Source organism: Carassius auratus, linkage group LG48F (genome assembly GCF_003368295.1).
Source record: "Carassius auratus strain Wakin linkage group LG48F, ASM336829v1, whole genome shotgun sequence".
Classification (NCBI taxonomy): domain Eukaryota; kingdom Metazoa; phylum Chordata; class Actinopteri; order Cypriniformes; family Cyprinidae; genus Carassius; species Carassius auratus.
Window position 1 is genome coordinate 933,571 of NC_039300.1, and position 13,176 is coordinate 946,746.

A 13,176-nucleotide genomic window follows, 5' to 3' on the forward strand; every position below is an offset into this window, starting at 1 on the left:
AATAATTATGTTCAGTTATGCACTCAATACTTGGTGGGGAATCCTTTTGCAGAAATGACTGCTTCAATGCAGCGTGGCATGGAGGCAATCAGCCTGTGGCACTGCTGAGGTGTTATGGAGGCCCAGGATGCTTCGATAGCGGCCTTAAGCTCATCCAGAGTGTTGTGTCTTGCGTCTCTCAACTTTCTCTTCACAATATCCCACAGATTCTCTATGGGGTTCAGGTCAGGAGAGTTGGCAGGCCAATTGAGCAGTGATACCATGGTCAGTAAACCATTTACCAGTGGTTTTGGCACTGTGAGCAGGTGCCAGGTCCTGCTGAAAAAGGAAATCTTCATCTCCATAAAGCTATTCAGCAGATGGAAGCATGAAGTGCTCCAAAATCTCCTGATAGCTAGCTGCATTGACCCTGCCCTTGATAAAACACAGTGGACCAACACCAGCAGCTGACATGGCACCCCAGACCATCACTGACTGTGGGTACTTGACACTGGACTTCAGCCATTTTGGCATTTCCTTCTCCCCAGTCTTCCTCCAGACTCTGGCACCTTGATTTCCGAATGACATGCAAAATTAGCTTTCATCCGAAAAAAGTACTTTGGACCACTGAGCAACAGTCCAGTGCTGCTTCTCTGTAGCCCATTTCCTGCACACGCCTGTGCACGGTGGCTCTGGATGTTTCTACTCCAGACTTACTCCACTGCTTCCGCAGGTTCCCCAAGGTCTGGAATCGGTCCTTCTCCACAATCTTCCTCAGGGTCCGGTCACCTCTTCTTGTTGTGCAGCGTTTTTTGCCACACTTTTTCCTTCCCACAGTTTTCCCACTAAGGTGCCTTGATACAGCACTCTGGGAACAGCCTATTCGTTCAGAAATTTCTTTCTGTGTCTTACCCTCTCGCTTGAGGGTGTCAATGATGGCCTTCTGGACAGCAGTCAGGTCGGCAGTCTTACCCATGATTGCGGTTTTGAGTAATGAGGAATGATGAGTTTTTAAAAGCCTCAGGAATCTTTTGCAGGTGTTTAGAGTTAATTAGTTGATTCAGATGATTAGGTTAATAGCTCGTTTAGAGACCCTTTTCATGATTTCCAAATTTTTGAGATAGGAATTTGGGGTTTTCATGAGCTGTATGCCAAAATCATCAGTATTAAAACAATAAAACACCTGAAATCTTTCAGTTGGTGTGATATATTTCAGTTCCATAATCATTACATTATGGAAAATAATGAACTTTTATCACAATATGCTAATTTTTTGAGAAGGACCTGTATTTGTCCAAAAAAACACAGGTATATAGAATTAATTTGACCTTCGGTTGAGTTAGATTAGGGATTATCCTTTATCACTTTTAAAGAATTGTGAGAATGTAATGTAAAGTGAATTTTCAAAAGCACTGGTTTCTGCTGGTTTTTAATGAGGAAAGTATGAATTCAGAATAATATACTACTGTAATATCCTTAGGGGACATATATACCCTGCTTGCACATTTATCATTTCTAAAAACATATTTCAAGTTCCAAACCACACAAGTCTTCATCATTACTGAGTATAATCATTTTCAGGAGTGTAAGCATGTGTAATTGTTGATGAGGGAAGGTGTGATTTAAATTGTTAAACACTTTCATATGTGCATAATTATGTGAAAGACTTTACTGCAGGCGAAAGTGTCCAAAGACTTCACTGACAATGGAAAGCCAACAATTCAGAATTTCCTTCATTTTCCCAAACTTCGACCATCCTCCAAATTCATATTATAATCTAACTGTAATCTAATAATAATTGTATATAATCTAACTTTATAATCCAATTTGCTTATAATTGTGCACACGAATATTTGAAACAAGTTTGAGACATCACTGTATCTTGTCAACAGTAAAATAATTCATGATAAACAAAGTATTTCGTAGTATGAGTGTTATGCAAGTATCATATTTCAACTTTGGTGTTTTGTTGTTGTTTTTTTGATGATCGTCCTATAGCTTTCAGAAACCTTCTTGCAGAACTGGTCTTGTTACACCATCACCACTTCCTCCGTGTCCTCTTCAGAAACCTGTGTTTCAGTGCCTGGACTGTGGTGTTGTGTCATGTCTTCAGTCTGTAACCTCATTATCCTGCAGTAGCTGCTTTTCAGGCTCCTTGTAAATGTTATGTCAGAAAACCTACAGCCTGTTTGAGTATTACCATGTGCTAATGCAATGTAGCCACTAATACTTGCCTAAAAGCTTCAAACAAGGTTATCAATCTTTTTTTTTACATACAGTAAGATTACTGTACTATGATTCCATTTCAAAACTCATTAAGGCATTTCATGTTCTTTTTGTTTTTAATATTATTTAAACTCTATCATAGTCTATCATCTGGAGATTTTTAGGCATGTCTTTTCATGTGTTATTGTTATGCATTGTTTTTAACATTGTTGTGCTGCTGTAACTTTGACTGTTGTCACAATACTGTACAAGCACGGCTTCTTATACTGTATTGCTTATAGTGTATTATCTTACAGCAACTGCAAGTACATAAAGTAATTCCAGGTCCGGACTGAATTAATCTCATTTCACCCAATTATTTCAGCTATTTCAATGATCCTCACATACAACAGTAAAAACAGATAATAACAAACACAGACATTGATCAAGCTTACCAAACAGATGACCAATAATGGGATATTCATTTGTTTTCTTTAGAAATGGCTTTTAATATTCATGAAATTCTCTCTCTATCTTTCCATTATCACCTTGGTATTTGCATGAATTTTCAAAAACAATGCCCCATTGTAAATTATTCCTTAAATATTTAAAAAGAAGAACAAGAGAGAGAGACAGACAGACAGAGAGAAACTTTGTATGACCTTAAGCATAAAGTCAGTCATTTAACATCCGCTTGCTAATTTGAATTGATTGCATTGAATAGAAAAGCAACAATCTGAAATGACAGTTTCAGATATACCAGACACCAATAGATGCTTGCAATTTTATTTTTTGGGGGGGATACTAATTATACTTAATGATTTTTGAGTGTGATTTCTTTGAGGGTTTGTTTAGAGGTAGGACAGTTTTTACCAGTATAAGAACCAATATGTCAAAGGAATGTCCTACACTGTGTGTGCGTACAAGTTTATGAGGACACAGTGTGTATAATGACATAGATATTACAATGTAAACTTGGATTATGAGGACACTTCTGGAGTCCTTGTAAACCAAATGGCTTAAAAACGTACCAAACATTGTTTAGATTTTTGTTGTTTTGTGAGTGAGGGGTAGGTTTGGGGTAGGGGAATAGAAAATACAGTATAATTATTTTTATGAACTGTCCCCATAAACTACATATACCAACATGTCTGCATGCGTGTGTGTGCATATACAGTAAACTTCATGAACAAATGAAAAAAAAAAATCGTTCTCTTTATGGCATCTGCATCAGAAAGTGCAGGCACAGTTCTCTCGTGGAATCTACAAAATCTTTGTAAAATATGATGTTGTCCTGCAAGAGCCTCAGATTGGTAAAATGAATGCAGATGAGGATGCAGACTGGAATTACATCACTGCTTTCTTACCAGAGAAATATGCCTTCAAAGAAACTGAATGAAAATTCACATTATTCTGCTCTCTTAAGGTTGGTTTACCATCATTTTTCACCTTACATAACAATAAATAACAGTTCAAAGCAATACATTTATATTCTACGTTGTTAAAATAGTGCTAGTCTAATATATCAGCTTCTTTTCCCAATGTTGCAGCTGCATGCATGAAGTTCCTAGTGCAGCAAGAGCTCTTGGCACTTTATTGTAATAGCACTTCACCTACCTTATTTCTTTATTTTATAAAGTGGCCTCAAACTTATTTGGACACTACAAAAATGAGTACTATTTCTTTGCATTCTATATCAAAATAAGTGGAAATTATTTAAAATAAACAGTACAAAATGGGGAAAATATATATGGTATTTAACAAAAATGAGAAAAATACTGTAAGTGCCATATATTGTATAGGGATGTTAAATGCACTGAACTGTAGCAATAAACCAATGATTAATCACAGATCAAAAACAGCTGCACTGTCAGACGCGACGCGAAACAGCATGCTGCTATGACAAGCCAAAAGTCAGAATTACGCTATAGACGGTGTATTTTGAAGGCACCAATGCTGTTTTCAACGCCGTGAAAACGGCTTTTTATATCTAAGCGCGATTTCTCTATAGCGTAATTCTGACTGCAAGCGTGATGCGTAAGGACTGCGGGTGGAATCGTGACGCAGACAACCAGCCGACCAATCAGAGTCTTTGTTTACGCATGCGGCGGGTTTATTCGACGTCGCGCGTTTGCAGTGTAGACAGCTGCGTTGTTGCGTCGCGTCGCGTCGCGTCGCATGCGGTGTATTCAGGTTACTGCGCCACTATTTACAAGTGTATTTTGCTGTATGGCAAGTGGATCAAATATTCTCTGTTGCACCACCAACTCCTTCCAGAACTGCGATGGGAACGATATTTAAGCTATAGCCGTATTTAACCTTTAGTGGCACAAAGCAGCGCAGGAGACGCAGTATTTCACAGAAGCATGGCTGAGCACGGGACGCGCGCCCCTCTCATATATCACAGCGCGTCATCACCTCCAGGAAAGGGGGAATATTTAACTCAGGTTAGTAAAGCTGAATGAGAAGAAGATGGACAGCCGGACCGAGAACCCGACGAAGGCAGCTGGCTATCTGAAGGAGCTGAATAAGATCATAGAGACCCAGCAGACGCTGCTGGAGCGGCAGAAGAGGCGCATCTTCGAGCTGGAGCAGCATGTGTCCGAGCTGTGCGCAGAGAACAGCCGCCTGAGACACGAGCACCAGCGGCATCTGCTCACCTGCAGACTGCGCTCCATCCAGGAGAACAGCCCGCTGCAACAGTAAGACTACTCTCTTATATAGTCTACTTTCTCCAAATACGTGGTTCTTAGTCAGATTTTAGAATACACAGGTCGCTTATTTAAACAACACTTTTTATAATTTGTTATATTGTATTTTTTAAGAGTTTGTTCAATTTTGGAGTGTGCTTGGTTTGATATTGAAAAATATTTAAAGGATTCAAATAATGTTGCTAAAAATATTATTTGTGTCTTTGGTGTAATGAAATGTGTTTATGCAGTTTAAGGTTAAAAAACATTATTTTCCACATTGTTTCCCACACTGAACATTATTGTTTCTCTTCTATGCCCCTCCTTTCTGAAACACCTTTTTTTTTTTTTACAAAGCTCATCAGTCTGATAAGCGAGGTGTGCTCTGATTGGCCAGCTATCCAGTGCTTTGTGATTTATGTAAATGTTACGCCCTTTACTGTACTGTTATGTGTGTCTTGGTAAGAAAAAACGAAAAAAAAAAAAAAAAGCCATTACAAACGAGCCATTTTTTGCATCCAGTGTAAACATAAAACCATGCATTTGTGATTGGCGAATTACAAACAACAAGCACTACTCAACCCCAGTGGTTCTCAATTCCAGTCCTCGTGCCCCCCAGCTCTGAATGTTTTGGATGTCTCTCTGTTAACACACCTGATTCAGATAATCAGCTCGTTAGAAGTGAGCTTAATGCATGAACTGTGTTCCCATTGACATGGTCCCTACACAGTGTTCATTGCTCCCTAGTCCCTACTCCCTGAGCAGAAAAAAATCTGTTGAAGTTTACTTCACTTTGGAACATTCATTCATGGATTTGCTTGTGACATCATATATCTCTCTAAATAAATATAATTTAAATTCACGTCTCGCACTTCATTGCACTCGCTTTTAACTGGAAGCATGGTGGAATATACTGTGATGTCCATTTCGCAGGGCACTTGCGATCGAATAACAAACATCTGAAGCGATAATAGAAACATTTGTTCAGTGAAGGGGGAGCGAGGAATGGAATTAAGAACTGTTGCTCTATACTGCTCAAAACTCTTGTTTGAATCAGCAGTAGGGCTGCTCGATTATGACAAAAGTCATAATCATGATTATTTTGGTCAATAACGTAATCATGATTATTTAACACGATTATGAGGGGGCCATATGACCAAAACTTAATGATTAGCAATTATAGACCAATATCTAATCTTCCTTTTATAGGTAAAATTATAGAAAACTTAGTTTTTAATCAGCTGAAAAAATACTTAAAATCAAATGGATACCTGGACTATTTTCAGTCTGGTTTTCGACCGCATCACAGCACAGAGACAGCACTCATTAAGATAATAAATTATATTTGCTTAAATTAAATTGCTGGTATTGCTAGATCTCAGTGTTAAGTTGCATTAAGTGCATTAAGTGCATTGATGAAATTAATAGTTGGATGTGCCAGAACTTTCTTCAGTTAAGCAAGGAAAAAACTATTGAAGTCATTGCATTTGGAAACAAAGATGAAGTTTTCAAGGTGAATGCATACCTTGACTCTAGGGGTCAAACAACTAAAAATCAAGACAGGAATCTTGGTGTGATTCTGGAGACAGATCTCAGTTTCAGTAGTCATGTCAAAGCAGTAACCAAATCAGCATACTATCATTTAAAAAACATTGCAAGAATCAGATGTTTTGTTTCAAATCAAGACTTGGAGAAACTAGTTCATGCCTTTATCACCAGCAGGGTGGACCATTGTAATGGGCTCTTCACTGGCCTTCCCAAAAAGAGCATTAGACAGCTGCAGCTCATCCAGAACGCTGCTGCCAGGATTCTGACTAGAACCAGAAAATCTGAGCGTATCACACCAGTCCTCAGGTCCTTACACTGGCTTCCAGTTACAATTATGATTGATTTTAAAGTACTTTTACTCGTATATAAGTCACTAAATCACCTAGGACCAAAATATATTGCAGAAATGTTCACTGAATATAAACCTAACAGAGCACTCAGATCATTAGGATTGAGTCCGTTAGAAATACCAAGGGTTCACACAAAACAAGGGGAGTCCTCCATTAGTTACTATGCCGCCCGTAGCTGGAATCAGCTTCCAGAAGAGATCAGGTGTGCTAAAACACTAATAATGGTTAGAGAGTCGGACTCCCAATCGAAAGGTTGTGAGTTCGAGTCCCGGGCCGGCAGGAATTGTGGGTGGGGGTAGTGCATGAACAGCTCTCTCTCCACCTTCAATACCACGACTTAGGTGCCCTTGAGCAAGGCATCGAACCCCCAACTGCTCCCCGGGCGCCGCAGCATAAAAATGGCTGCCCACTGTTCCGGGCGTGTGTTCACAGTGTGTGTGTGTGTTCACTGCTCTGTGTGTGGGCATTTCGGATGGGTTAAATGCAGAGCACCAATTCTGAGTATGGGTCACCATACTTGGCTGAATGTCACTTCACTTTCACTTTATTGAATGAGTACTGTGCGATGTCCGAACTGATTGCACTATATTTTACATATTCACAGTTTTTTTAAAAATGTAAAATCATTTTCTATTTGTAACTTTTTAAAATAAATTTTAAATAAATAATTTCTTTCTATATATATATTTATCATGTCTGCGAGGCATTTTTTTCACATAGTTTCGGTTAATTTTTTTACTCCTGTTAAAGACGACACAGCAGATAGAGCCACGTTATGTTGATATTGTGAATGCACACAAATAGAAGTAGACCCTTTGCAGTTACGAATTATGTGTTACTCTTACCTTTATGAACAAAGATTATGCAATCATGCAAGTGATCATGCTGGAGTTTCCATGTGTGAAGTGTCTCCGGAGAAACTATTGGCTATAGCGCACATTTATCTGGGTCTAACTTTTAAAAGATTGTTATATGCTTGAACCGTTTTATATCTATATATATTTTTTATGCAAGTTGTGATGATTTGAGAAGGCTAAATTGATCAAACAAAGGCTAAAAATATATATTTTAGAAACAAAAACTAAACTAAATATAATCACTTTGCTATTGCATACAAAACTGAATTGTTTTAATAGCTGAAACAGTAGTATATGCTGTTTAGGGACGGTTTAGCTGTTCAAAGGGACGGGTAGTGTCAGGAACCGGTTCCTCATCCTCAGCACATACTTTTGTGCTGGTGCAACCAGTGCAAAAATTAGTCACAAGCCCTGGTTTGAGACTTTAGTCTTTGCAACTTTAGGGATCTTGTCTATTCACTAACAGCTTGTAACACTTCAAAGAGAAAGGAAAGCTTAAAATTGCATCATATGACCCCTTTAACACTCCACTGTTCAGTGTTTCCAGATTGCTAGTAAAGTAAATGAAAAGGTTTAGCTTCTTCCCCCCCAGCAGTATCAATGCTTTTTAGCTATAGTTTCCCAGCCTGAACATAATGTGCCCAAACCCATATAAAAAGACTTGGATACTGTCAAGCTAAACTAACTAAACTATTTTCTGAATTGAAACTGGCATTCTGAATTAGTGTGTATGATATCTGATCTCATAGCATGCTTCAAGGCACCAAGGTTGCAGATTTGGGATAAATCTATTTGATTCAGCAATCAAGTTCAAGAAAAATATGTGATAACTTTCTAAGGTTCGTTATGAGGGGTTACAGGTTCATTAGGTCTAGAAAACCCCTGTATTTCACACCTCTGCTGCAACTTCTAAAACATGTCGAGTAGATTTACATGCTACAAATCTCAACATCACATATTAGTCTACCATTTTTTTTTTTTTTGATTTTCTTTCTCTTTCCCAGTCTGTAGCTGTTCCATACTTTAATAAAATGACTCCTTGAATAAGAGAGGAGCAAATAAGACACTGATATTTCATCACAGTATGGCATTCGGTAACAGTGCCCTCAAAGGACATTTTTATCTGTAAATGGATCTTGGAATCTCTGACAGAATATATGCAGAGTAGACACCAACATATCCTCTACCATGAGTCTTAGCCATGGTGTCCCACAAAGCTCTGTAATCGGCCCTGTACTCTTCTCCTTGTTGACATATGGATGTATTGTCGAGCATAACCATTTGTTTCTTTTTTTGAGTCAGATATTTTCAATAAATCAGTTAAACCAGTTTACAAAACTATTCTGGCTCAAACAGTTCATAAAACACTCACTGACTCTTTAAACTAAAAACAATTGGTTTTGCACATCTAAAGTTTGTAAGCTTATTAGCCAAGACCTGATGATTGAACTTATAATAAGAAGAGGATTTGAAGTGTACAGAGGACCTGACTGCCGGGTTGGAAACAAATATATTTAATAAGTGAATAGCAGGGATGTTAAAAAATAAACATACTGGAAATGTTAATGATTTGTCAACACACATACACAATAGTTAGTTTTAGTAATTTCCTTATGCAAAAACTTTTCAACTTAGCAATGTAAATATATTTTAATATTGTTTGTTGAAATGCAAATTATATTTAAAGTAGGTTCTGATTGAAAAAGCATTTTCAATAACACATGGAACACATGATAGTAAAAATTGATAACCTGAATTCACTGTAAGTCGCTTTGGATGAAAGCGTCTGCTAAATGCATGAATTTAATTTAATTTAATTTAAATAGCTGATTTATGAGCTCAATAATGGCTACTACCAACTTCCTGGGGAACTGACATGAAATTATAATAATGACCTTTAATAATAAAACCTTAATAGAAATACCTTAATAAATAGCAATATGTGCCTATGTGTGCATACGAACACATTGTGCTCATAAATGCTTCTTCAGCAGGCATTATACATAGGTAAAATGAAAGGAAATTGCTATTGAAACTATTCTGAAGGCAGCTGGTTCCCTTCAGAGATACATTCATATAAAAACACCCATGTCTGAAACACCCAACTTCAGAATAATCAGCACCCCCTTTTTTCAATTTTAAATAGTACATTACAAATTAAAGGTAAATCTAAGGGGAAAAAGCGAATCTATTTGTGGTGGTCAATGCTGATATTGTAAATCAATGTATCAATATGTATGGAAAATCTGACATTCCATGTTGTTTAGGTAATGATATTTTGTATATTTATAAAACATATCACACAAAAGTGAGTGAAATATTTTTTCTATTATTAATCATTAATAGTACTGAATAAGTTCAGTTATTATCAACATTTTTTTCCATTTGTTAATTACATTAGATATATTGGTAACATAATAAATCACACATACAATTTATTCATCAAAATTATAAAAGATCATGAGCTAAGGCTTAGCCATTTTGTGACCTCACACACTGCACCATTAGTACAGCATATAGAAACATCTTGGTTACTTGTGTAACCCTTATGGGAGGGAGGGAACCGAGACATCACCCGCACAGCGCGGGTATAAGAGGCAGCAGGTGCACTGCATTCATTCATGCTTTCACTGAGGAGCCGAGCCAGTGACCTGGCAGCTCAACGATGGTACAGCAACTATCCATTTGGGCCCTACTGCACATGGAAGTCTCTGAGATGGCTCAGGCTGCATCATTTAGAGATGGCAGAACGTGGTCTGCCAGGTTAAACATGGCCCTAGTAACTGTACTGTGGACATACACATGTAGGATCCCAATAGGGTCACTCATATGGGCACTAGACTCACACCAGATTTTAGGACTTCATTGGCTGAAAGACCTTGTGCTGGATGCTCCACCATGTCTGACTGCTGGAATGCTGGAGGAATAGACAGGGTCTGCCTGGTCCACTAGGAGTGCACACCTTGTGCTTCATAGGCCAAGGTGATGGCCTCCACTATCCAGTGGGCCATTCTCTGCTTGGAGACATCCTTCTCTTTCAGCTGTCCTCCATATCAAAGAGCTGTTTTGAGGTCCTAAAGCTCTGAGTTCTATCCATGTACTGTCACAGTGCACGTACAGGACAGAGCAAAGCTAGGGCTGGATCTGCCTCCTCCAGGGGCAGCGCTTGCCAGTTCGGGAGTGGTAGGAACCTTGGGCAAGTAGCTGGGCCGGGGTCTCAGTGTTGCAGTGGAGTCATCCGGTTCAAACTCAACTCACGATTCATTGACCAAAAATGCCTGCAGGTCCCCCACCCTATTGATCGAGGCCAATGCAATCAGCCGTAGATTTTTTATAGAAAGAAACTGCAACTGACTCCATAGGCATCAAAGGGTGCAGATTGTTGGACTTTTGGCACCAATGCCAAATCCCAAGAGGGTATGGGGAGGCCACAGGCCGGGTCCCTGTGTTCCATCATGCTGCCGTACCACAGGTATGTTGGTGGCTTCATTGGTTTCACTGGCACAGTCTCTCAGAGCCTGGTTAGCACTCCCCAATCCCTCCCGTGGCTCCTACAGACCATCAGACTAGGCTACGCGATTCAGTTCGTCAGGTGGTCCCCACAAATTCAATCAAGGCTGTCGATGTCCCTGTCTTGCATGTGGAAATTGCAGTCCTGCTGGTGAAGGACACGATAGAGCCGGTCCCTCCAGTCAATATGAGGTTGGGGCTTTACAGCCCTTATTCATTTTCCCCAAGAAAATCAGTGGGTTACACTGCACAAGCTGCTATTCAAGATGTTTATGCAGAAATGCATTTTCGAATGCATCCATCCCCAAGCCTGGTGTGCAGCGATCAACCAGAAGGATGTGTACGTTCATGTCTCGACCCTCCTCCTGCACAGGCCATTCCTGCGATTCGTGTTTAAGGTCGCATATCAGTACAAGGTCCTGAAATTCTTTCAGAGGCCCCTGGGGCTTACGTATGGAGCTGCAGTGCTACTTCTGCTCAGTCTGCTCAATATGAGACCGCTTCAGCACTTGCTTCATGGCTGAGTCCAGGGGTGGCCGTGGCTACGTGCTACTCACCGGATTCAGATTATATTGGTCTGCTGCAGAATATTCAGCACGTGGATGGATCTCTTGTTCCTTTGGGCAGGGGTTAGCCTGACTACGTCAGACGTCCTACTTCCGCTGAAGAGTGAGCGAGTCTAGAGTTAGCCTACTTCCTACTTCGGCTGAGAGCCGTGACGTAGATGCTAAGCACCGAGTTTTAAATTGTAGGTTAGAGAAATGGAAAACCAAAACGACTGCGGAAATGGGAAACGAGACACGGGATGCAATTCGCTCTGTTATGGAGAACATTCTCTCTTTTTCAAACTGAAGCCAGAACAAGAAGAGTGTTTAACAACAGGTTTACAGTGGAAGTTCAATCATAGATTTGAGTTCGATGCATGATGTCTGTGCTTCGATGCGGCGGTACAGGCGCATAACATACTTCATAACTAAACGTATCTGGTTGGCTTATGGGTAACCAATGATTTTAAACTTCAGACAAGCGCCCTCTAGCGAGAGAGAAAACACTTCTCTATTATGCCAGACTCTGTCTACGAAGCAAAGTGAAGTAGCAGAGTCTGGTATTACCAGGCTATGCAGGGGTGCCCCTAGAACAGGTATCCAGGCATGCTGTGGTATTCAAAGACGCCTCAGCCACCAGCTGGGGAGCCACATACAACAGGCAACTGCCTCAAGTTTCTGGCAGTATGCCTTGCTGGCAGTACGCCTTGAATACTGCAGCAACTGTTTGATTGAAAACACTAATGAATTTCTACATATTTCATCTACTGTCAGCAGTAATTCTGAGACAATTTCACAAATGGGCTACCCTTAAAAATATACTTTTAGATTACAAGTGCACATTAAATAAAATTGAATGCAATTTTCCCTTTATGTGATGAATAAATTGACTTTTAAGAAGTTATGTATAACACAGGAAGCAAGCAGTAAATCAGAGCAGTGGCCGATGTGTTCATTGTGTCTTCTCTTGGAGTGACCTGACGTTTATTACAGAGGCGTCTTCAAATAGTGCAGTGGGCAGCTGAGAGGAGACTCACCTCTATTGGCTTCTGTTGTAACAGAACTGCAGGCGTTTTACCCTCAATGTTGCATGCACTGGAGTTGATATTTGACATTTAGATACTAATATGTGAGGTGGGTCATGGCCACAGATGCTGACAGTACAGAGTGCTGCAGCCGTGACCTCAAAACCCAGAAAACGAATCCAACACTGGTTTCCTTTTGGATTTTACTGTGGGTTTTTATAATGGGGTTTTATTTAAGTCATGAGCAAAATAAGGTCTGTGGTAAATGTAACTGAACAAGTTAAGTGTAAGTGTAAACTGCACACAAAACACAAATCTTATATAGTTACTTACATTCATTATAAACATTATTTAAAAATAAATAAATAATTAACTGCCCCTATCTAACTAAATTAACTGTGTTTTCATTATGGGGGTATGTAAATTATGTTGTAGAGCAAAATATCATCAAGCAGTGCTGAGGATAA

General features: G+C 39.4%; 1 protein-coding gene across 2 annotated transcripts in view; it reads left to right on the forward strand.

Moving 5' to 3' along the window:
* Nucleotides 1–4,295: 4,295 nt before the first annotated feature.
* The window catches only part of LOC113068638 (IQ motif and SEC7 domain-containing protein 1-like), a 109,198-nt gene continuing 100,317 nt past the window's right edge, over nucleotides 4,296–13,176 (forward strand). For both annotated transcript variants that reach the window (XM_026241417.1, XM_026241416.1), the window contains exon 1: nucleotides 4,296–4,886. In XM_026241417.1, the coding sequence (XP_026097202.1) occupies nucleotides 4,657–4,886 (230 nt within the window). In that variant the 5' untranslated portion in view covers nucleotides 4,296–4,656. The remainder of the gene's footprint in view (nucleotides 4,887–13,176) is intronic.